This window comes from Rutilus rutilus, assembly GCF_951802725.1.
Source record: "Rutilus rutilus genome assembly, chromosome: 1".
NCBI lineage: Eukaryota > Metazoa > Chordata > Actinopteri > Cypriniformes > Leuciscidae > Rutilus > Rutilus rutilus.
The window spans coordinates 44,049,624-44,074,593 of record NC_140209.1 but is presented as its reverse complement, the minus strand read 5'-3'; the positions used below and the strand labels follow the sequence as shown (position 1 = coordinate 44,074,593).

At 38.9% G+C, this 24,970-nt stretch overlaps 2 protein-coding genes across 3 annotated transcripts; both read right to left on the bottom strand.

Annotated features, from left to right (window-relative positions):
• rpl3 (ribosomal protein L3) lies at positions 1–4,859 on the bottom strand. Its single transcript, XM_084420991.1, has 9 exons — positions 4,800–4,859; positions 2,875–3,067; positions 2,459–2,627; positions 1,969–2,104; positions 1,542–1,728; positions 1,152–1,312; positions 965–1,066; positions 662–877; positions 1–120 (listed from the first exon to the last, which is right to left on the bottom strand). The coding sequence occupies exons 1-9, from the start codon at positions 4,800–4,802 to the stop codon at positions 76–78; spliced, it is 1,212 nt and encodes a 403-aa protein (XP_084277117.1). The 5' UTR covers positions 4,803–4,859; the 3' UTR covers positions 1–75.
• Positions 4,860–7,877: 3,018 nt separating this feature from the next.
• slc25a39 (solute carrier family 25 member 39) lies at positions 7,878–24,737 on the bottom strand. Of its 2 annotated transcripts, XM_084402185.1 has the most exons (12): positions 24,527–24,737; positions 21,324–21,433; positions 20,025–20,084; positions 18,893–18,943; positions 17,285–17,394; positions 17,130–17,197; positions 16,376–16,500; positions 11,241–11,414; positions 11,055–11,164; positions 10,240–10,321; positions 9,485–9,568; positions 7,878–9,013 (listed from the first exon to the last, which is right to left on the bottom strand). In XM_084402185.1, exons 2-12 carry the CDS (start codon positions 21,418–21,420, stop codon positions 8,895–8,897), a joined length of 1,080 nt encoding a protein of 359 aa, XP_084258311.1. In that variant the 5' UTR covers positions 21,421–21,433; positions 24,527–24,737; the 3' UTR covers positions 7,878–8,894. The 2 variants fall into 2 exon arrangements, with proteins under 2 accessions (XP_084258311.1, XP_084258312.1); XM_084402186.1 differs by lacking the exon at positions 18,893–18,943 and having other exon boundaries at positions 24,527–24,661.
• Positions 24,738–24,970: the final 233 nt, after the last annotated feature.

Below are 24,970 nucleotides of genomic sequence, written 5' to 3'. Positions count from 1 at the left end.
TCGTTTTGTTTATTTTTATTAAACAACTCTGCAGTACTGCATGACAACACCAGACAGAGCAGAGGACGAGCACATTTATGCCATCTCCTCCTTGGCCAGACGGTCTTTCTTGAGGGGTCCCTGTTGAGAAGAGGAAAAAAAAATTTGTTACCAGCTATATCAAATTTGAGACAAATTACTGCATGTTTTAAAAGTACAACTGGAGTCATGTCATCAGAGAGTGAACAGGGAGAAAGCACAAAGGAGGCACTACTCCCCTGCCTCACCGAGTTTTAATTTTGCACTGGAATGGAACCCAAATCTCAGACTGATTAGCTGAAACAGGTTACGAACAGTGCACTGATGTGCCTAGGATCATGAGTCAGATTCATTGCATTCAGCAAAGGTTGTCACTTCAGGTCAGTTACAGGCAACAAAGTATACGCAATGTCATTCAATTTTGATCTCTACGGGATAGAGGTCTAAATGCTACCACTTAAAGCTTCTTTGAAGGATCCAGCCAAGCATGATGCGCATCAACCACAGAGCGGCGATGATAGTCAGGTCAGTCTCACCATGCACTGACCATGTAGACCCAGGCCTAATTCTGACCAACATCTTTAGACCGCAGTCTGAGAGGGTGCAGCGAGAAACCATTGTGTCAAAGTTGTCACGCACTCACCATGAAGTTTTTCTTCTCCTCGATGGTCTGGAAACGTCCATGACCGAACTTGGAGGTGGTGTCGATGAATTTGAGTTCGATCTTCTCCTGAGCACGACGGCTGGTCTGGACCAGAAGAGATTTGCGCAGGGTCAAAACCCTCTTCTTGGTTCCGATCACACAGCCTTTCAGCATGAGGAAGTCGTTGGTCACCTCACCATAGTGCACAAATCCACCCTAGGGAAACACAAGAGTCAGTTTAAAATGCAACTACATAGTCTGAAGTAACCAAAAACCACATCAGATTGACATCTAGACACTCACGAGGGGGTTGATGCTCTTGTTGGACAGATCATAATCAGTAGAGGCGTTGCTCTTAACTACTTTTCCATCCTTGGTGTGAAAGCCCACACCAATCTTGTAGATCTAATATAAAATAAAAATTATGTAAGAGAAGACACGCACAAAAGTGATGCCGAAGGAACACTTGAGTCTATTTCTGAGGCCTCACCTTCTTGTTGATCTCAGTTCGGTGGTGGTAGCCTTTCTGACCTGCACGAGCAACAGAGAAAGCCACACGGGCAGGATGCCAGGCTCCAATACAGGCCACCTTACGCAGTCCACGATGGGTCTTGCGGGGCAGCTTCTTTGTGTGCCAACGGCTTGTCACACCTACAGTAACACATCTTTGATCAGAAAAGGCCTCTTTGAAGCTCATTTGCTTATAATATGGCAAGTGTGCTGTCAGAAGGAAGGCAGCATGGGAGTTTCCTCATGCGTTTCGGGCGCCATGCCTGACGCTATTAATCCATGTCTTTCATCATTATGAGCACAATGCTTGTCAAGTCAAAATTAAAATCATGGGAACGGACAGATGTTGAACAAAAAGCTATCCACCTACCCTTGCATCCATGACCCTTGGTAACGCCGATAACGTCAATCATCTCATCCTGAGCAAAGACATTAGAGATGGGAACTGACTGCTCGAGCTTCTCTCTGGCCCAGTCAACTTTATCAGCAATAGAGCCACCATTCAGTTGAACCTCCATCAAGTGGGACTTCTTCTGTCTGTGGGGCAGCAGGCGCATCTACAACAAAACAAATGTTGGTAAATCTTCATGACAAAACATATCCAATTATAAGTAAAGTAATCATACAACCAAGACTTTAATACAGGTTTTAAATTTATACAGTTCTGTGTACGCCGCCGCTTGACAATGCTCAATTTCATTGTAAATTAAGTACATTTCATAAGATTGAATTGAACATAAGGGGGGGAGAGATTTCACAGGATCCCAAGTTAAAAAGATGGTCTACTCCAAGCTCACCTGTGTGTGGGCAATGATGCGAATGATCTGGCAGTACTTCTTCATGGAGGCGAAGTCTTTCTCCAGCTGCTTCTTGCCCTCCTCATCTTGCCACCTCTTGCAGTACTTGGTGAAGGCCTTCTTCTTGGACTTGTACCTGAACGTGGTAGATGAGGGCAGGGGAAAAGCACAAAGAAAGGTTGGCACAGCCCCTTCATAGCCTAGCAGGCCAGTGGAAGGAGACTGGGCATAGCTGCTTTGCCCATCCTCATGGTAAAGGGGAGGCGTCGACAGCAATAGGTAATTTCAGCTCATGGCACGGTTTCTAAGGAGCCCTTTCCACCGGCCAGAGGAGCCCGGAGCTCATCAGGGCACAAGGCACCTGAGCGGAGCTGCACCACACCGACACATTAGAATGGCTCAGGAAAACGTGACTGTTTAATCTGGCCAACATCTATTAGCTCCAGACTAAACATGCAAGCAATCATATGTTCTCAAAACCAAGCCTTACCAGTTCTTATAGAAGCGACGCTTGCACTCGTCACTGATGTGCTCAGCAAAGATGGTCTTGAAAGAGCGCAGACCACGCGGGGTCATGACGTATCCAACAACACCCACTACAACCATGGGAGGGGTCTCCACAATGGTCACTGCCTCAACCACCTCCTTTTTGTTGACCTCTAAAAACAAGGAAAAGCTAGTTAGCTGCAAACATTAAGACTTCAGATATTAAACACCAAGCTATACTTAAGAATGCAGGTTTAAGACTTGATTATGCAACTGCTCTCAGTACTCGACATTCAGCAAGGGATTAGAAGCCCAAATATGTCCGCCCGTCGAGAATTTCATCACTGGCAGGCACACTACAGGCAAAGTAGAGCACTTTTCTACATGCAAAAAAATCTGAACACTTAAACGTTAACTCACTTGAGCCAGGTCTGTCAACCTCACGGACGATGTGGGTCATACCAGCCTTGTAGCCAAGGAAAGCAGTCAGGTGAACAGGCTTGCTGGGATCATCTTTAGGGAAACTCTTCACCTTACCACGATGGCGTTTACACCTCTTGCGTGGCAGGAAGCCCAGAGATCCATGGCGTGGGGCCGAAAATTTACGGTGAGACTAAAAAAAAGAAAAGAAAAAAAAAAGGTAAGTTATTCAGCATCATATTTGTAAGGTCTGAATGTGAAAACTCCCAGTGTTCTGACATCTGTAAAATTCCACAACTGGTGTAGTTATGCTGGATAGAAACTTTAAAAAAAAAAAAAAAAAAAAAAAATAATAATAATAATAAAGAGCACTTTCATCTGAAGGGGCTCCGCTCAAACAATGCATTTTCCCCATTCCACTGCACTACTTATCTCTTGTTTTTCAATGTAAACACATTTAAAGGCTGCAGTAGTCTCTTGCAGAACCTCATGCATGACGAGATGTGCAAATTAAAAAGTTCAACTTAAACCCTGTTAAGGGCCCATTACAAGAAAATTAATATTCAGCAAGGAAAACTAAGTTTTAAATCTCTTGAATTGTACTCTGTAAATTTTTTCTTGGAGGAAAGTAACAAACACGGATTTTAGAATGAACAGGTTGCCACATGGGAACATTAAGTCTACCATATCCTCCTGGGACCCAGAAGAAAAAAAATATATATATTTTTTTTAAGTGTATCATTACATTGTTGAAAGCATAAGAAAAAAAAAAAATACTAAACTATTTTATTCATGTTATGCCATGTCCTCTTGTAGTGGACACCAAGGTTGGTAAAAAAAAAGAAAAAAAAAAGGGGTTTTATGATTGTTGTTTTTTTAAAACCAAACTTTGTATAAAGATGATTATCACCTGTTATGAAAGATAACAGAAGTTGATAAACCATTTTACTTTATCCAATATGTGGTTAAAATGTCCATAAATGGATAGTCCCATACAATGAATCTAATTTACTTGTGTTCTTGGGGCAAAATGTAACGGAAATAGAAATAATGGGCAACATTTTCATACCTACTATTTCATAGGAATATTGATATAATTTCTTCCCACATTCACTTGTCTCCCAGAATGCCTAAAGAACATGCTGCAAGTCATAGGCAAGTAGTCATAGGCATAGTGCAAGTAGAGGACCTGTAGTGGACATCAAAATGAATGACCCGTTTTGTAACAATCATTGACTAGAAAACATAATATTTTACTTAATTGTTGATTTATGACAAACTATTTTAGAAATTGGTCAGATTTAAGGGACTACAAAATATAATTCTCCATGAGAGCTAAATGTGATCACTAAATTCATTTAAGTCATTTTTAAAGACCAGGTTGTCATGAGACCTATTGGACTTAAAACTGTGACATGTATGTGTCAGAAATTCATTAAGAAATAAAATCCACTAGAGGACAAAAGTCTATTTCTGGGTCCCTGCAGGAGCATAAACGGCAGCGTAAAAAAACACTGACTGCACCTTTAACATGCGGCTGTAAAATTTACTTAGCCACTTCAAGAGACAGCAAGGCCCTACAAAGAACCGCGTAAAGTAAACCATAGTGAGAACAATGAAACTCAGAAAAGGCCAATTTAACAATCATAAAGGATTATAATATTTATCTAATGTCTTCGTGTTTCCAAAAACAATTCAAATCGTTTATGTGTTAAAGCTCAAAGCAAAGAATGCGGCCATTTTCCCCTACGGTCAATCACACATATCATGTGCAAAAAAACTCTGGCGCAGAGATTAATTACAAACTATAAACACAGCAAAACAGTCGTTTGCCTTCTATGTGTAATATATTGAACATGATGAGTCTAAAATAAGCAGGATGCCTTTGATTTAGATTGGATTATGAAAAAGAGTCTAGAACTCACCATTTTGTCCCCGGTCCGATTGAAAGAGATCGTCTGAGAGGCGGTGCTTCCTTATAAAGCAAAACGGGCGTTCGACGCGTGTGCGTCACGGAATACGCGTATGCGTCACGGCATACGCGTCTCGTACGTTACGATCCTCAGTGCCATCTGTTGGTGAGCAATCATACTGTCTATGTGAGCAATACATTGTGCTCACTGCTCACTGCTTAATGTAGGTGATGTCCATATACAATGTGACATTTTCACATGTATTCCTTCCGTGCCAAGATTAATGTCAAACACAAATAAGAAAATCTATAATATACAACCAATCTTACTTAATGTTTCTTTTCTTTGCACAATTTTTAGACGGAAAATCTAGGTTGCTGTAGGGCTGAGCGAACATGGGTAGAACTCTTTACTGCCTTAGCACTAGTAGGCTACTTCAGAAATCCATTTAAAGGTGTAGGCTACATGTGAATTAAACGTGGCACGATGGCCTTCTTCATCACAGTATGCTAATGTCTGTTTAGTGCAAGGGCTTCATCAATGCTGGTTGAGGACTGTTGGGACACTCATTGTGTCGATTACACCTCAATGACTCATCTGTAACCTACCATTTGCTTCACAGGACACATGTGCTTTCTACTACTATTTATCTACTACTGTGTTCTAATGTATAACTATGTCTTGTTTGGTCTCATCTGACAGCTTATAAACTGAACTGAAAGGTGGTGAACTTAATAGAGAGTATCTAATGTACAATCTACGTCCTACTGCTTAACCCTTGTGTTATGTTGCGGGTCAGTTTGACCCGTTTAGATTTTCTAGTTGTTGGAAATACTGTTTTAACATGCTGATTGTGTTTTGACATATAGCCTACAAACAAAATTACTATTACGTTTGTGATGTTCGCGGGTCAATTTGACCCACATAGTTTAACGCTCTAATGCAACTGTACCGACCCAAAATAATACAATTTCTTGGTTATATTTTATTATTTCGTTTTTTTACTACCCATGAAGCTAAAAATGAGCTTTTTCCAAACTTATTTCAATACAGAAAAATATTTTGTCAGCCACAGATGGTAAAAATTAGCTATCGTTTATTTTTTCAAGCTACCTGAAATAATATTAAACATTTGTTTTTGTTTTTCTTGATATGTTGTGACTTTTTCTCATTTATCATCATGAACATGCATGCAAAGTTTCAACATGCTGATGTGTTTTGTCATATAAAAAAAAAAAGTACTATTACGTTTGTGATGTTCGCAGGTCAGTTTGAGCCTCATTGGCAGCTATTCAAAAGCAATAGACTCAAAATAAAAACATTTATTTTATGTATGTCAGGGCATCAACTCCAGTTCTAAAGTGCAAGTATCTAAAAGTGCTCTAACCCTAACCAAACACACTTGAAAAAGCTAAATCACGGTGTTCAGAATTAATTGCAAATTACAGACGAAAATCTTTGTCAGACACAGAGAGTAAAATAAGCTCTCATTTCTATATTCAATATATCTGAAATACCTAGCTTTTAACCAAACCTTCAAAGGCAGCTTCGCAGAGCCAAAATTTATTTTTATTTGATGTATGTTTTTGTTATGTTTTGTTTCTCACACCCTTGTGAGTGAATAATGAGCTTTCCCATACTGTTGCTCAGTGTGGCATGAGACTTTGACATAGACAGCAGGAAAAATGAGCTCCCAAAGATTGACAGTAAAAGAAGTAATTTCACAGGTTTTTGAGTGTGATACTGATACAGATGAAGATGTTTCAGAGTTAGAGGATGCTTCAGAGATTGAGGAAAATGTTGTTGAAGATACAGAAAAAGAATAAAACTAGGGAACTAGGTCTTAGGAAACTAGGGAAAGTTAACTTAGGAAAAGTAAACATTATTTTCCTTATACAGCAACATTTAATCTTTCAGTTATGATGTTCTAAGCATTAAAAAAAAGAAAAAAAAAAGTACAAACGTCAGTACACTGTTTATTTTCAAATTTTGTCAAAACAAAACGGTTTTAAAAAATGAATAAAAAACATTTTCATAAATCAAATTTTCAGATATAATTTTTTTTGTAATGTTTGACAAATGTTGATATTAAAAGTTTACAGTTTGTACCTGAATCTTTGTTGTTTTTCATTGTGTGATTTTTGAGAAATTGTATTGAATCCAATTAGGGTCAATTTGACCCGCTCCATAAAAGGGTGTACACACAGAAATCGAACAGTGCACTATTGCTTAAACATGCATTGAGGAGAATATGTTAATGTTCTTCTCCCCCTCTTGATCACCAATCAGTTGCCATATCTTTTGGTTTCCTGTCAATTGGCTTTGGTGTTGGTATTCCACTCATGTTTAACAATGCTTTGCTCAGGGTATAAGAAGGAAAGAGAACTGTTGATCGGGGGGAAAGGCTTTAACCCTGCCATTACCACCTCAAACTACAAGAAAGGCTTTTACGCCCTCTGCTCTCCTGCACAGCAGTGCGTCATTTGTTACAAGTTGTTTTATACAGGATGTTGTTCCATTCTAATGTCTGTATTTAAATATGTTACGTAATTAATAACTTTGCCTGCTTTAAAGATTCCTTTTACACTGATAATGTTGAAAGCTTAAGAAATCAAAACTTTTATCTAAGCATTCAGGTTAAATCCTAAATGTTCCCATCAGTTCTAATAAAGACTTCTACTTTTAAAGAATAACAGCTTTAATGGAGTCAGATTAATTATATTGGAGTGAGATGAATCTATAAACAAATCACACAAATGCAATCATATAAAATCATACCAAGTTTACCATAGTTCCCACCAAAGTTAAAATTAGATCACTTATTTATTTGCCCTCACATTGGTCCAACCCTGTACGTCTGTCTAGAGTGGAATAAAGATGATGTTTAGCAGAGTGTCCAAACTATTTTTTTATTGTTATTTTGGCCATACAGTAGAAGTGAATGGGGACCGGTGACAGCTGTGGTCACCATTCACTCTCATTGTACAGAAAACAGTCATTTAAACATTCTGCTGCTGGATAACTCTTGATGCGTTACTTGCAAAAAATGAAAGTCGTATCACGGCATGGAACGACATGAGGTTGAGGAAATGATGATGGAATTTTTATTTTTGAGTGAACAATCATTCTGCTCACATCCCTCAAGGGCCATCACAGACATATTCAATTATTTTTTAGATACTTTCTCTAACATTCACTCAGAAATGCAATCTATAACACATTTATGTAGTACGCTTCAGTAAATGCACAGAAATGATGCACGTTAAGTCGGCTAAAAAATGAAACATATAAGATGAAGTGGTTTTTAAATGTCTTTTATGAGATCAAATGTGAGAACTGTCTAATCATTTCAAGTCAGCAGTATGTTTACAACAGTAGATATTGTTTGTATCGGAACTAAATGCAGGTGTAGTACACAGGACAAGAGCAAAGATCCATCCACTACACTAGGACATCCCTTGCAAAAAAATAATACTAATAAAAAAAACAGTGCCCATACAAAGGACTAGTCTTGTAAATAAGAATAATTAAAATTGAAGAAAGAAAAAAAATTCACATATAAAAATCATTTTTTAATATTTGTTTTCCCCTGCTGAAAAAGACAGTAAAGTTCAGTACTGACTATTTTATCCATTCGTTCTGAGGTTTCCTCAACATGAACAGCAGAGGGCAGCACTGTCTCTTTAATAAAAGGGACTCAAGTTAAGCACTGCAGATTAAACAACCTGGATGTTCCGCCCAACCAGCAGCCATTTCAATAAGTGGGGCATTAGTGGGAGGGAGGTAGTGTTTCTGCCAGCATGCTTTGGTATTGTTCCCTAAGGCATCACAGGGTTTGGGGAGGATTGTGCATTTATTGATGCATCATAACTGAAGTCCTACATCTCAGACGCAAAGTATTAGTTAAAGTCTCACAGCTTATAATTCCTTGTGCCAGTCAGTAGGCACATCACCCAACAATTAGAGTTTCATTAAAAAAGAAAAAAGAAAAAGAAAACTCATTACAAAGCTGGTATAAGTCATCAGTGTTTGCAGTAGCTGACAATGACTCCCTCTCAGCTTCCTCAGGGCTAGATCCTGGACAAACCACAGGTCCTCTCGCCCATCTCAAAGACCGCATCTCGCCTGATCCAGATTATGCTTCTGAAAGAAAGTCTTCCCAAACTCATAAGTGCTGATCATGACTGCACAGGCGGGAGCAACTTTGATCACTCTTGGAAGGAAACCTGAAAAAAAGCAAAGCTGATTATTGAATGTATACAACAATATCACTGTTTCAATAATAAAAAGTTAAAGCCATGGTGTGTAATTTCTAATCCAGTTCGGTCCATTCCTTATCCTATTATGCTTTGTAACATCTTCAATGTTTTTTTTAGTCTGTAGTGTTACTGTTTGAGCATGGAAAAGGTCTGCAAAGTTACAAAGCACAAAGCGACTCCAAAGGGAGTTATTCTCTATATCAGTAAAATCTGATCCTGTTTTGGGAACGAACACGTCACAATATTCCTCATTTAAATAAGGCTGGCCTGGTTGAATTGCATTAGTAGCGTGTTGAAACTTGCCGTTATGGTAAGGGCCGTGACATTTCCGAAACACGCTTGAACCAGTTGACCAATCACAACACACTGGTCCAGCCAACCGATCAGAGCACATTGTGCTTTTAGGGAAGTGCGTAGACTGTAGAAATTAGAGCTTACCTGCAAACAAACCTCTGTATCCCATGTCAATCCAGATATTCCTCATCATGTTCCATGTGGAGGCCGGTTTCTTCATAGAGATTGCTGAGAAAGGTCAAAATGTCATGAAATTTGATGCCTGATAAAATGTAACTAAAATCAGCACTGAATTGTTTTTAAAAGTGAGTAGTCATCTATGAGATCATGTCACTCAACCTTCAGGTTGAATTACAACACCCTTTCTAACATATTAAAGGGGAACTTGGCAACTCTAGCCATTTCTTCGCTGATTTCCACTTTTGTTGTCGCATGTTTTCTCAACGAGCTCCCCCTACAGCTGTGGTGGGCATATATTTCACAACACTGTCGTAAAAAAAAACTCACTTGCGGCACCCTCCTCCCCCTTTCTACCGCTGCTCATGTTATGTTGTTATTATCGGAGCTGGCCAATTTTATCGTGTGGAGCCATGTCTACCGAGGTGGGTAATACATCATACACAGTATCATAGAACATAATGTCGAATTGCCGTAAAGCAGTTCGTGTTTCTCGCTCGTTCTCGCTTCTCACGAGACTTCCTATTTCCAACTTACCGGGACGTTAGTCCCCATGTTGCAAGGTTGGTTTTCCGCATGGGAACGCTGGGGGGAGCGGGTAAAGTCACCATTTTCACCAGAACAGGTTATTTAACCATCCAAATGATTTCTAAATGGTTTTATTAAGTTGAAATAGTTGCCAAGTTCCCCTTTAACAGGTGAAACTACAGAAGCTGCTATACCTCCAACAGCATCCATCTCCCCTAACTGGATTTGCCTGCGCGTTTTCACCACGTCAAACGGCAGGGTCAGAACTGCAGCAATCTGTGTCAAAAAGAAAATTGATATTCTGATGAGACCAGTACTGCATGATAAAATTATTTCATGGTTTTCAGAAAAAATATTCAAAGCAGCACAACTGTTTTCAACATTGATAGATATGTTTCTTGAGCAGCAAATCATCATATTAGAATGATTTCTGAAGGATCATGTGACACTGAAGACTGGAGTAATGATGCTGAAAATTCAGCTTTGCAATTAAAAGAATAAATGACATTTATTTTCTATTTTATTTTCCCCAAATAAATGCAGCCTTGGTGAGCAGAAGAGAAATTTAATTATAGTGTTATATTCACAATTATACAACTCTATTTTCACTGCAAATCCAATTCCATTATAAAGAACTTCACCTATGTAGTGTTTTAAGCATGTAGTAAGATAATACACAAAATATGACTTGACCATTAGTTAAGTGCAAAAATTTAAAAGCAAAAGATCAGTTTCACTCATGTCCTACATTCATCTGGGACCGAAGTCGACCCAGCATTTGTTCTCATGCAAAAAGCCTTTATTGTTAATCAGTCAGGCCAGATAAGATATCACGCTCTGTTCACATTGTTTAATCTTTTTTTCTCACTGTAGCCTTATGTAATCATTCATAAACTCATCCATATTAATTTACAGCTATTGAGTTCCTTCTTTTAATGCGTCATTTAAAATAAAGTAAAAGTCATCAATTATATCTGGCTTTAGAGTGAGGTGATACTGGGATACTCACAGCTCCTGAGACGGCCCCGGCTGTAAAACTGATGGTGAAGGAGGTCTGTGGTGCACTGTACCGCTCACACAGCTGTGCCTTCACTAGCTCATAGTTAAACCAGTACAGAGCTAATGGGGGGGAAAAAACAGTCAAGCACTGCATCTGTGGAACATCCCGCTGCCAGAGAATGTACAGGTCACTGACCTGAAAAGGGCACGTCCCGTAGGACAGTGGGACCCCAGCCTCTCCAGAGAGATAACCAGCCATCCTGAGCCACAGCCGAGCGGATACACACCATCAGCTCGCTGTATGGGAGTCTGCGGGACTGCATCTTAGTCCGAACCAACTCCAGAGGACTGATCACAGACACTGCTCCCACTGAGCAGCACAGAGAGGAGACGTCAATAATGTGACAGCAGAGATCACAACACAGCAGTCACGATCAAACAGAACACTCAGAAAAGTACAAAACTGGGGATGCATCAACATTTTGCAGGGTTTTTTTTTGTATAAAATACAACATTTAAATCAATCATTTAAAAAACTAAATGTGAATTTATAGCATTATAATGTACAATTTGAGATTTACTAAAGCTTACATTTAATACTGTATATACTTCTGTTCAAAGGTTTGTGATCAGTAAGATTTATAAGAAATTTATACTTTTACTGAACAAGAATGGATTAAAATGATCAAAAGTGACAGTAAAGACGTTTCAAAAGATTCCATTTCAAATAAACGCTGTTCTTTTGAACTTTCTAATCATCAAAAAATATATATATCACTAGTTTTTCCACAAAAATATTAAGCAGCACAGCTGTTTTATACATTAACAAAAATATGAAATGTTTCTTGAACTTAAATCAGCATTTAAGAATGATTTCTGAAGGATCATGTGACACTGAAGACTGGAGTAATGATGCTGAAAACTCAGCTTTGTCACCACAGGTATAGATTATATTTTAAAATATATTGAAATAAACATCTATTTTAAAAAGTAATATTTCAGAATATTACAGTTTTTCTGTATTTCTGATCAAATAAATGCAGCCTTAATAAATGTGAGCATAAGAAACTCTCTCAAAAACATCTTACAACCCCACATGAATGGTAGTATTTATACACAGTACCAGTCAAAAGTTTGAACACATTCTCCTTCAGTGTTTTTTCTTTATTTTTATTATTTTCAACATTGTACTTTAATACTGAAGGCATCCAAACTATGAAAGAACATGTATGGAATTATGTAGCAAAAAAAAAAAAATCATGGCGATGAAACGCTGTAGACTGAACACGTAATACGCATGTGCATGATGTCATCGTCTTCAGAGATTAGCATTTTTGTTGTTTACACGGAGACCGTTTTCAAAAACGTGCACTTTGAAACCCCTTGTCAAAAGTTTGCATTTTCAGGCACCCAAAACGCCGTTGTAGTGTAAACAAACAACCAAAACGCATAAAAAGTTCAGTTTTTAGTTGAAAATGGTGTCGTGTAAACAGCCCCTAAGTTGTCTTGTGCAGAGGGAAGGGTGGGCAAAGAGTCAATAGCCCTATTAGTGCTACTACAACTACAGTACAAATCCATATTATGGCAAGAAACACTCAGTTAAGTAAAAGAAAAGACAGTCCATCATTACTTTAAGAAATGAAGGTCAGTCAATCCGAAAAATCGGCATTTGAGCGACGTCCGTTGGTGAAGCGCAGCAACTTTTAAATGCATTATTATATTCAAATTGCAAACACATGAGGACAGTCTCCATGAGCGACCCACTGGCAGATGAACGTGCTACTACATTTAATAGAGGATTTTAACTGTGACAAGATGATTGACGGCAGTTTACGTGACAGGATGCACGCGACAGATCCGTCCGATAAAGATGACGAAGTAGTATGTCCCAAAGCTTGCCTACTTTTTGCTACACATTCAAAAGTAAATACCTTTTTTTCACAAAAAGAGTACATACTTTTATGGTTTAGTGTAACTTAGGCGAATTGGGACGCAGCATATGGCTTTACACGATGACGATCGCTCTGATTGGTTTTAGGTCTATCCAATTGCACCCAGAGGCATTTGAGCAACGTCCGTTGGTGACGCCCCTTTGGAAATGAGTTATTAATGAAGCTTTGCCAGACCATAACTCAGTTACTACTGAGAATGGTCTGGTTTTAACCAGGCTACGTAAGGGGAAAAAAGTAGCACGATTCCGAAAATTCCGTGATGGGCCCACGGGACGGTTGGGTTTAGGAAAAGAAGAACGGGACGGTTGGGTTTAGGAAAAGAAGAACGGGACGGTTGGGTTTAGGAAAAGAAGAACGGGACGGTTGGGTTTAGGAAAAGAAGAACGGGACGGTTGGGTTTAGGAAACTTGACACGCGGGACACGATCCCCGGTCTCCTGGGTGAAAGTCCTGTATTGTTTGACCCATCCACCACCCCAACAAACCGGATTTTCGGCCTTTCATACTACTCACTACCGTAGTCGCTCTTAATGCTACGGAATCGTGCTGACCACCACGTAAAAAAAAAAAAAAAACAGATAAACGTGTCCATGTACAGGAATCAATAGATTAAATTACGTGACAATTTCACGAACTGCCGTGAGACTGGGCTGATCTGACAGGGTGGGGGGCGTGGCATCACGATGGTGGCTCTCCATCGTGATGTCGGTTAGCCATCACAATGGACGATGATATCGTTCATCGGCACAACCCTAAGAATTACCAGCCTCAGAAACCGCCGACTTACAGCACCTCAGATTACAGCCCATGTAAATGCTTCTCGGAGATCAAGTGGCAGACATATTTCAACATCCACTGTTCAGAGGAGACTGCGTGAGTCAGGCCTTCGTGGTCGAACTGCGGCAAAGAAACCATTACTTCGGAAGAACAACAAGCAGAAGAGACTTGCTTCGCCAAAAAACACAATGAATGGACATTAGATAACCACCATGTCTTTGTTAGACGTATAGAGGGTGAACTGACAGTTCCTGTGTGGTTCCCACAGGGAAGCATGGAGGAGGAGGAGGAGGAGGTGTGATGGTGCTTTCCAGGTGACACTTTTGGTGACTTATTCAAAATTGAGGCCACACTTAACCAGCAAGGCTACCACAGCATTTTGCAGCGACATGCCATCCTATCTGGTTTGCGGCAGATTATTTAAGAGGTTGTCAAAGGAGAGTGATAGAGTGCTGCATCAGATGACCAGGGGCCTCATTTATAACCGTTGCGTACGCACAAAACAGGCCCTGAAAGAGGCGTACGCAACTTCCGACGCATAACTTGTGATTTATAGAAGCAAACTTGACGGGAAAATTTGCGCACATGCAAAAATATTTGTTGTGGATGCGATGTTTTTGAAAACCTTTCCTCTGGCATGCTGTGTTTTAATGTTTTAACTACAGGGATAATTGCTTATAGCAGATTGTCTGAGAAAATAGTTTCGTGCAAATAATGCACAAAGCCTATCTATTTCCATTAAAAATATAAATCAATTAAAATTTTTATTTGGCCAGTGGAAAAGATTGAGAAAAACTTTCTCTGAAATGTATTTTACACTATTTGATCTATGTATACAAAAACAAGGATAGGCTACTAAATTATTTTTATTAATGTAATGAGACGGCACATCCGTATTTCATATTTTCCTAATGTCTTGTACCATTAAACGTTATTACGTGGATGAATAATCATATGTAAATGATATGCAGATGAGGATCTGCATAGTAAAAGTAGGCGTTATAAGCTCCATATATGGTTATTTCAGGGTGGAGACACATGTGCGCACAATCTTCCGCTGACTGGGATTTATAAAGTGAATTCTGCCCAGGTTCTGCAGTACGAACGATTTTATAAGTCTGAATATTTTTTGCCGCACGTACATTTTTAGTAAGGATCCTATGCAGTTTTATAAATGAGACCCCTGGCCTCCACAAATCACCCGATCTAAATCCAATTGAGATGGTTTGGGATGAGTTGGACCGGAGAGTCCAAGGAAAAGCAGCCAACAAGTACTCAACACCTGTGGTAACTCCTTCAAGATTGTTAGAAAACCATTGTGGGTGACTACCTCATTAATCTGATGAGAGAATGCCATGAGTGTGCCAAGCTGTCATCAAAGCTAAATGTAGGTACGTTGGACAATCTAAAAAAAATACAACATATTCTGGCTGACTTAACCCTTTTTTTTTTACTACACAATTCCAAACATGTTCTTTCACAGTTTGGATGTCTTCAGTATTAAATGTACAATGTTAAAAATAATAAAAATAAAGAAAAAAGGAGAAGGTGTGTCAAAACTTTTGACTGGTACTACACACACACACACACACACACATATATATATTAATATTACATGGCAGCAAATCTAAAGGTAAAAGCAGGGAAATGATAATGATAATTAAATATCCAATAGTGACAGATACGTTAAATATGCCAATAACTGATTTATTATGCAGGTTTTCAGCTTTGTTTAGGGATGCACATTATATCATTTTAAAGGGTTAGTTCACCCAAAAATGAAAATTCTGTCAGTAATTACTCACCCTCATGTTGTTCCAACCATGTAAGTCTTTCGTTCATCTTCGGAACACAAATTAAGATATTTTTGATGAAATCTGACATAATTTTGACTCCTCCATAGGCTTCCAGTGTGACCGAAACTCACCGGCCCAGAATAGTTATTAAAACATCGTTAAAATAGTCCAAGTAACTACAGTGGCACTACATTAAGTTTATCATGCGACGAGAATACTTTTTGTGCGCAAAAACAAACAAAAATAACGACTTTATTCCACTTTTCATTTCCTTCTCTCTGGGCCTCGTAGTGTTTTTGCGCTGCGCGTCTGTGTTGCACGTCATCACGCAACACACACATGACCGGCGTCGGCCAATAGTGAGCCTACGTGGTGACGTGTAACACAGACGCGCTGCGCAAAAACACTACGAGGCCCAGAGAGAAGGAAATGAAAAGTGGAATAAAGTCGTTATTTTTGTTTGTTTTTGCGCACAAAAAGTATTCTCGTCGCTTGATATACTTAAGATTGAGCCACTGGAGTCACTTGGACTATATTAACGATCTCTTTAATAACTTTTCTGGGCCAGCAAGTTTCGGTCACATAGAAGCCTATGGAGGAGTGAAACATGGCTCAAAATAGCTTAATTTGTGTTCCGAAGATGAACGAAGGTCTTACGCGGTTGGAACAACATGAGGGTGAGTAATTACTGACAGAATTTTAATTTTTGGGTGAACTAACCCTTTAAGATCTTCATAATACACATTACAAAACTGCAGTCTTGTAAAAGATGCTTGTATGAGACAGGAAGGACGAGTAAATACTCACATCTCGCTAACCCTCCTGCTATAAGGGGAATATGGTCCCCTTGATAGCCCATGCCGTAACGCAGGAAGTCTCGCAGCTGGTCATAGCAGGTGAAGTAGATGACTGTGGCAGGAACCGCCATCACCCTTCAAACACAAACACACCAAAGAGCATTCACTGAAAACAGCTTGTGCCAAATTACAAATGTGTGTCACTTTCAAGGATTCAGAGTTGTTTTTATTTGCTGGTTTGTCAGGCTATCCGCTCAAGTCAACTGACCCCCAAAAAAATTATTTACAGTCAACTTGATTCATACGATTAATCATTAACATGTTATTTATAAATTTACAAAGTTAAATACGCTTACACAGCATTTCAGTTATTCAGTAAACAGCATGACCACTGTAGTCGGATTCACAACTAATGACTGAGTTATCTGAGAGTTATCTGTCTGAATCCTAAGGAATCCTTCATTCAATGATCTTTGAATCTGTCAAAGCAGTTACAGAATTAAAATCTTAATTTTTCTTCTTAAATCTTAACTTAACTACAAAACTACAAGTCATTACATTTAGCAACAGCTGAATCAAAGTCTTTCGTATGAGCTGCACTTACAGCACACACTTTAAAAAGAGGAGGCACACTAAAACAGGACTAGACTAGATCTGATAGCACCGGTTACAGATCTGCCTATAAAACTGATGAAGTACAATTAAAGTATGCAAGTCAAGCAGTTTATATGTAACTGTGCACACTGACATGATGCTGGACTTACAGTGTGGGGGGAAGTCCGCTCCACAAAGACCTGATCCCCTCATTACGTGTGATCTTAACAAACGCATCCTGAAAAACAAAAAGTAAATTAATCATGAATGTGTCATTAAAAAAAACTTGAAATCACAATTTGTAAATGTGCGGATAAATTCTTACCACGGTCCCACTGAAATGGGTGGGGGTTTTGTACCAGCTGGAGCAGCTTGACATATTCTGACACACATAGACGTGGTCCATCAACCCGTTACAATAGAGGAAACATTTCCCTAAAAAGCCAGAAAATATAGTAGTGTAAACCTTATTTGTAATACTTCTGCAAATACATTGCCCATGGCCACAAGCACCCAAGTATATCTAAAGTTTTTGTCTCTATTTTATTACTTATGAATGGGAGAAAGGGCAACATGCAATATGGTGGAATAAGTCCCGCCCTCTAAAATAAAAGACCCAATCGCTGATTGATAAAGTCATCGCGTCACTGCAGCTGCCGTTAGAGGCTTCAGTTGCTTTAGAAACCGCTATTGTTCTGAGACTCGCTCTTAAGACAGCGCATACGCATTTAGCCTGAAAAAAGGTCAATGCTATTTGGGCATAAGAAACAACATTTATGGGACAGTTTATGTCAGATTTTGTTTGCTGATTTAAAATGTTATTTAATTGTGAGTTCAGCAAGCAGTTCTTGAGAGTTCAGGATTCCCCCATTCAAGTAGATAGGACTTGGTCTTGGATGCCCGAAATAGATGCCTAGAGGTGTTGCAATTATGGCCGCCAAGTGAACAGAACTTTCCTTGAAAGGGACTTTGATAGACATCAAAAAAACATTTTTGTGAACTTATTTTCAACTACAAAACACTTCATTTTTAATCTTGCAATTGGCTATTTTAGCACTTTGAGTAGAAACTTTGAGTATGATTGGTTAAAGTTGAGACAGCAACTGTACACTGACACTATACATGTATGAGTTTAAGACGACATTCAATGAAAATTAATTCTTATTTTGTAAATTAATGTAATTGATCTGATTGTGAATGACTCCTCATTCATGCATGCCATTATTTTAAATCCAAATGTTGGGTGGGGGGTGGTACTGCCACAATACAGTTAATAAAAACATAAAAGACAAAAAAAAACTAATTGTCTATGCAGTGTGTAACCTAAATGACTCCTGGATTGTTGTATTTGGAGACATATAACAGCCATGTGACACAAGTTTGACACTGAGTTTTCCAAGCAAGACTTTTCTGATAATAGCTGAATAATTTTCTGTATTCAGTTCAAAGGATTTGGTGATTAGGACTGAGGTCTTAGATAAGAGGCTCTATAAATATTAGTGACCATGGCATTGACCATGCCGCAACAGTTTAACCAATTCCAGCCTTGGCACAAACAAGCCTACTATTTTTGGACATTACACAAGACAGGTTCAAGGTAGATCTGCCTTGCATGGCTTTTAGTGTGTCCTCATGAGTTCAGTAAATTGTCCACTGCTATAAACACACTGAATAAACATTTATATTCAAGCAGAGTAGACCTCCGAAATATTTTCTGAATGCATTTCTCAACTTGTTGGGGTGTTTTGTGCACACGTGTCATTGCATTTACCCCTTTAGAAATGCGTTACACAAGCCAAAATGTTGTTAGCACTATGTGATTTAGATGTTTTGCAGAATGTGTTTGTAATTCAAGTGGTAGTTAGTGAAGCAAGCTGCTGGTCTTTGGGAGAGGACCATGAGCACAGATGCCAGTTCATCTTCACATACTCACATTTTGAAGGGCGGATGACCCCAGCCCAGGGCCTTGAATCTGCTGCTAGTGCTTCGAGAGAGAGAGAAAGAGAGAGAGAAAGATAGCTCATAGTGCATATAGCAAATGCAAAACAGCATGAGGTCTGTGTTATCAAAGGCTTACAGCAGGTTTTTAGATACAAACTAACGTTCAAAAGTTTGGGGTCAGTTTGGCTTCAGCAAGGATGCATTACATTTGTCAAAAGTGACAATTAAGTCATTTATAATGTTACAAAAGATTTCCATTTTAAATTTTAAATTTAAATACTAATTTACAATGTTAGTGTTTTTATTATATAAATAAAAGCAGACTTGGTAAGCAAAAGAGACTTCTTTCAAAAACATGAAAAAAAAATTATGGAATATTGCGGTATTTATTATAAATGATTTATCCCACTTTTTTTTAATATTATTATTCATGTGCCTTGGTAACCAAAACAACTTCCTCTCCCTCTTGCAGTGACATCTCTTGTCTTCTCTGATGACGTCTTTAATGGCGTAAGGGTGGGATCAACCTGTCACTCACATGACATCACAGCAGTCCCGCCCACACTTTTCTAGTTCGAGAAGCCGTTTCACTTGGATACACGTCACAATAGGGAAGAAAAGATTACCGCTACTTCCGTTTTATGCCAACTTTAAAGACCCCAATCTTTTGAACGTTAGTGTAGCTTCATTTTCACTGTTAATAAAGCTCAAGTAGTTCTAATTATTTTATTCCAGCTTATTATGCAGAGAGTAAGCCATTTGTAGCTATCAAAACATTAGCTCTAATTGTACCCTGACCAACCCAACATGACGCCGACTCAACCAATGGTGAGAGTTTGGGGCAGGACTGAGTTTAGCGAACAATGGCAGACATGGTGTGTTTGAAGTACAGCAGCAAGAGATAATTCCTCAGATGAGACCAGCTTTTGGGTCTATTCTAACTTGAAGACTGTTTATTTAAAGCATTTGAAGGGAAATTTGAACCACTGGTTGTAGAAACACTGGAACTGATATTGAACTGGTGTGACTTGTATAATGTCAAGAGAAAATGCATGAAGTTTACTGCTCAATCATCTGACATTCTGTCTGTGATCAAGAACTGAAGAGCTGCTTGAGATCTGTACCTTGATAGAGGGGAGTTTGCTGGGTTTGAAGTCTGATCTTCACTACATCCAGTGGTGTGACTGGGGGAGGGAGAAAAAGAAAGAGAAAAATTAAGGTTTAGCCTTGTATAAAAGTTAGGATTTTGATCCTACATATAAAGCACAACACTAGCACAAGCACAAAGCTTGAAATGTCTAATTAAACTGTAAACCCTTCAACCCAGTTACTTTAGAAAAACATAATTATATCCCAACATACACTACCCTTCAAAAGTTTGGGGTCAGTAAGGTTGTTTGTGTTTTTGAGAGAAGACTCTTATGCTGACCAAGACTGCATTAAATTGATAAGAAAACAGTGAAATATTAATGTTGGAAAATATTATTGCTGGAAAATATTATTGCAATCGGTTTCCTGTTGAATATATTTTAAAGGGTAACTCTCGCCAAAATGCAACCTAGGGTCTTTTTGTTATTCTACCCGAGGCAAACTTTCGTTTAAAAGCATAATTATAATGGAAACGGCACTTTTAAGTTTGACCGTATTTTCGTTTTCGGTCAAATTGCCTTTTGAATGGGAGTGCTTGGGGAACTACTATGATAGCGTCAAAAATCCCTATTTTTAAAACACTAAGAAGGCTCGACACAACATGAAACTTTGCTCGAAGTATCACCAGGGGCTCTACACATGAACTCGAGCATTGAGAACATTGTTTGTGTAAACAGAGTTTACTAAAAAGAAAGATTTTAAACAACTCACTGTAGCCGTGTCCGCCGGCATTTTGTCAGTCAAACATAGTCGATCTCCACTAGATTAACAAAAAGACCCTAGGTTGCATTTTGGCGAGAGTTACCCTTTAAAATGAATTTTCAGCATCATTACTCCAGTCTTCAGTGTCACATGATCCTTCAGAAATCATTCTAATAGGCTGATTTGCTGCTTAAGAAACATTTTTTATTATTACCAATGTTGAAAACAGTTGCGCTGCTTTATATTTTTGTGGAAACTGATACATTTTGATACATAGAAAATTCAAAACTCAAGCATTTATTTGAAACAGATATTTTGTAACATTGTAAATGTTACTTTAAATCAATTTAAAGGGTCCTTGCTAAAAAAAAAAGAAAAAAAAAAAGTATTAATAATTTCTTGAATTTAATGCAATTAATGCCCTATGCAATTTATTAATACTAAACCATTTGTATTTGATAAAATGTTTACTCTTGATAAAATGTTTTGTGAAGGAATGAAGGAAATGACATAACAGTAAAAACTGAATTTTCTCTAAATAGAGAAATGATTGTGCCAATTCTTTTCCTCACCAAAAAAAGATGTTAGCACAGCCCCAGTGCCAGACGCCAGCATCTGCTGCACGGGCGTAATAGCAGCCAATGGCCTGACTGCAGGCCCTTCCCCCATCCTGTCGGCCCACCTGAAAGACAGAACAGAGGGGATATGAATACATTCATCCAAGATGCTTAGATTATATTTATTTTTATGGTCCTGTTTTATAGCTCCTGTCATCAGGGAAACCTATTGACCTTCTCAGTCCTCTGCAAGACAACATAATATTATCTGCTCTTAAATAACGGCATTTATGCAAAAATAAACATGGATATTAAGAGAAAGTAACTCCTAGCGGCAGGCGTAATTATAATGGCCCTGCACAGCATATTGATATCTTATCTATTGAGAACACAGACGGGGTGGGTCACCTCCCCGTACCCTATACTACTCCTGCGGAAGTCAGTAAACTACCTTATGAAAAACAAATCTAGCATGAGACTTTGACCGACATCAAGCGTGCCGCCTGGATGCATTCAGCATGCAACATGTTCAGTGTCAACTGGGGTAGTTAGGAGAGTCAAGGGATAGTTCACCCAAAAATGAAAATTGTGTATTTTTTGAAGAAGAAGACTGGAAACTAAACAGTTTTGGTTCCCTTTGACTTCCATTGCTTTTTTTGTTTTATTTTTGTCCATACAATGGAAGTCAACGGGAACCAAAACTGTTCTATTACGAACATTCTTCAAAATATATTTTTATGTTCCACAGAAGAAAGTCATATTGGTTTGGAATGACATGAGGGTCAGCAAATGATGACAGAATCTATCCCTTTAAAATGAAAGAAAAATTGAGAGTACAACATCTAACAAGGCATATGACTGGATATAATGGAATACAAGAGGTGGGAAAAAACTTGTGGATTGGAGACTTTTAACTACATTAACTGGTATTATCTCCTACAAAACTGGCAAAAGCTAGAACAAATGACAGCTTTAGGCTAGAAACACAGAAAGGAAAATCCATAAGATAAAGATCAACAGAGAGCAGATAATCAGCTGTGAGCACAAAGTTGACCTTCATGATGGCCTGACACATTTATGAGGTACAGGAAGCTAGTGATAATACTCCATAATGGATTTTTGATCAGTGTAAACATGCTCATTTTATTTCATGTGTGTTATAAGACTGGAAAAAAAAGACAGAAAAGTGCAGTCCATCATCTCTAGAGCAACAAAACAAAACCCAAACAGATATTATCCCATAACTTCACAATGTGAAACATGTATATTGTTCACTGATGAGTCCACCTTTACGGTCTTTCCCACATCCATGTGGGTTAAAGTGTGGAGAAGCCCCAAATAGGCTTAACACCCGGACTGTTACTGCCCAGAGTGAAGCACAGGGTGGATAAGTAGGCGCGTTTCCATTACATATTTGCGCAAAACTTTTGCGATTTTCTTTTTATATCGATAAAAAACTATTGCGAAATGACGCCGTTTCCATTAACCGATGTTATGCGACTTCAGAGTAATTTTTCCTCTCGCGAGAAGTCATTCCAAAGATCATGGCAACGGACGTTGGTACCACGTACCATGGCAACGGACGTGGCACCATAGACAGTATGGCACCGCACTAGACATTATTATTATTAATGGAAGGAAACATAGGCTTGTTATCCAAGCATTAATGGCAAGGAAAGACCCTTACTTGCAGCACATATGAGGTGTTTCTGGGTGTTTCTCACTCATTTCTGCTCCGAGGTCTTGATTGTGGCACCTCTATGAGGTTTAGAATCCAGTATTTCTGTAACTCTTTTGTCTTTTATGAATTTAACAAAGAACTCTGTCTCGTATTCTGTCCAAACACAACCCGCCTTCTAAGTCGGGTGACCTGTAAATGCGCAAAAACTGTTTCCATTGCAGTTTTGCGAAATATTCCTTTTTCGAATTGCCTGAAAAACCACCTCATGCGAGCGTGAAAACTCCCATTTATCGCAAAAAAGTTTTTGCGAAATTGACGTGTTTCCATTGAGTGCATTTCCAATTCGCAATTTCAATTTGCGCAATTCGAAGGGTAATGGAAACGCGGCTACTGATGTTTGGGCTGCAATATCATTGCATTCCCTACTGTGCTTGATGGGCACATTACTGCCAAGGACTACCAAACCATTCTGGAGGACCATGTGCACCTAATGGTACAAACACTGTACCCTGAAGGGGGTGCCGTGTATCAGCATGATAATGCACCAATACAAACAACAAGACTTGTGACTGAATGGTTTGATGAACATGAAAGTGAAGTTGAACATCTCCCATGGCCTGCATAGTCACCAGATCTAAATATTTTTGAGCCACTTTGTGGTATTTTGGAGGAGCGAGACAGAAAACGGTTTCCTCCACCTGAATCACATTAGTGACCTGCACTGTTCTGGAAGAGGAATGGCTCAAAGTCCGTCTGGCCAGTGGCCACTGTGCAGGACTTGTATCTCTCATTCCCTAGACGAATTGATGCTGTATATTGGCCACAAAAGGCCAATACATCATACTGACAAATTATTGTGGTTTCAGTTTCATGGTCCAACCCCAGTATATACAAACAAGATTGTTGAGACATGGGGGGAAACACACCACTAGTTCTGCAAATAGTAACATATCTACTTTGAAAATAATTCAGGCAATGCCTTTTGTCAGTCAATGTTGTAAAAGTCACTTAATAGCCGTATTTTCTATCTACATCAGAATGTTTTACTAACATTTCAGGTATATTACATTAAGAGTAATATGCACTTTATGCATAACAAAATGTTATGGCTGTTATCCTTAAGCCTTAAAAAACACCACTGAACAGCCAAAATTCAAAAACAAAAAACAAAACGTGCTGTCAACTCAAAAACAAAACACTAGTAGGCGATGATGGGAAGTTGATCAAGTCTTGGGTAGCTAAAATATTGCCTGTCCAGAACAAAGCACAATATCATTTTTCTAGTTGCTACAATTGGTTAAAAACAAAACCATTACGGAACGAACATCCTCGATTACCATTACCTGTGCTCTAACGGCTCTCTTCCACCATCAGCACAGTTTCATGAGCTGTACGCTGATCGCATTAAACGCAATGGCGCAAGATCATGGCACATTGTGTACAGAGCAGAGACATTAATTGAGTCCTTTTGAAGCTAATGCAGCAGAAAGGGTAGGTTAGTTAAGAAATAATAGGACGGCTCATGCAGATAACTCACCTTTTGTCTACACCGGAGGGTTTTCGTGCATCTGTTCGGTTCGTTACATTCTGCTGCGAGTCTCTCCTCCGTCGTGCAGTCGGAGAGTGAGACTCTCAATGCGCACAACAGCAGCACGCAGAGCGGGTGACCATGAGAAACACACCGCGCCCCCTGGCGGACCAGCTCATACCAAATACACGTTTAGGGTTGTTTTTTTGGTAATGCAGCCCAGCTTATTGTCACGTTTTTCTTAAGTCACGTCCTCTAGGCAGGCAATGAGAAATGGGTTAAAAGTAAATGTAATGCACCTAATTATACTGCAGGATGTCTGCTATCAACTGAAATGATCAGACAGCATAACATGGAGGCATGATTTATGATTTATAAAAAAAGGAAGTTACATAATAGTTTCTTAATGACATAACATATGAATTGTACCTTTTATTGGACTGAGGAAACAAA

Coding starts and splice junctions, on each gene's coding strand:
- rpl3 (XM_084420991.1), bottom strand. Junction 1,729..1,968: donor GCATCATTGCCCACACACAG/GTGAGCTTGGAG, acceptor GTTTTGTTGTAG/ATGCGCCTGCTGCCCCACAG. Junction 121..661: donor AGGAGAAGAAAAACTTCATG/GTGAGTGCGTGA, acceptor TCTTCTCAACAG/GGACCCCTCAAGAAAGACCG.
- slc25a39 (XM_084402185.1), bottom strand. CDS start 21,420: ATGGGGGAAGGGCCTGCAGTCAGGCCATTGGCTGCTATTACGCCCGTG. Junction 11,165..11,240: donor ACGGGACGTGCCCTTTTCAG/GTCAGTGACCTG, acceptor CCCCCCCATTAG/CTCTGTACTGGTTTAACTAT. Junction 10,322..11,054: donor CCGGGGCCGTCTCAGGAGCT/GTGAGTATCCCA, acceptor TTTTTGACACAG/ATTGCTGCAGTTCTGACCCT.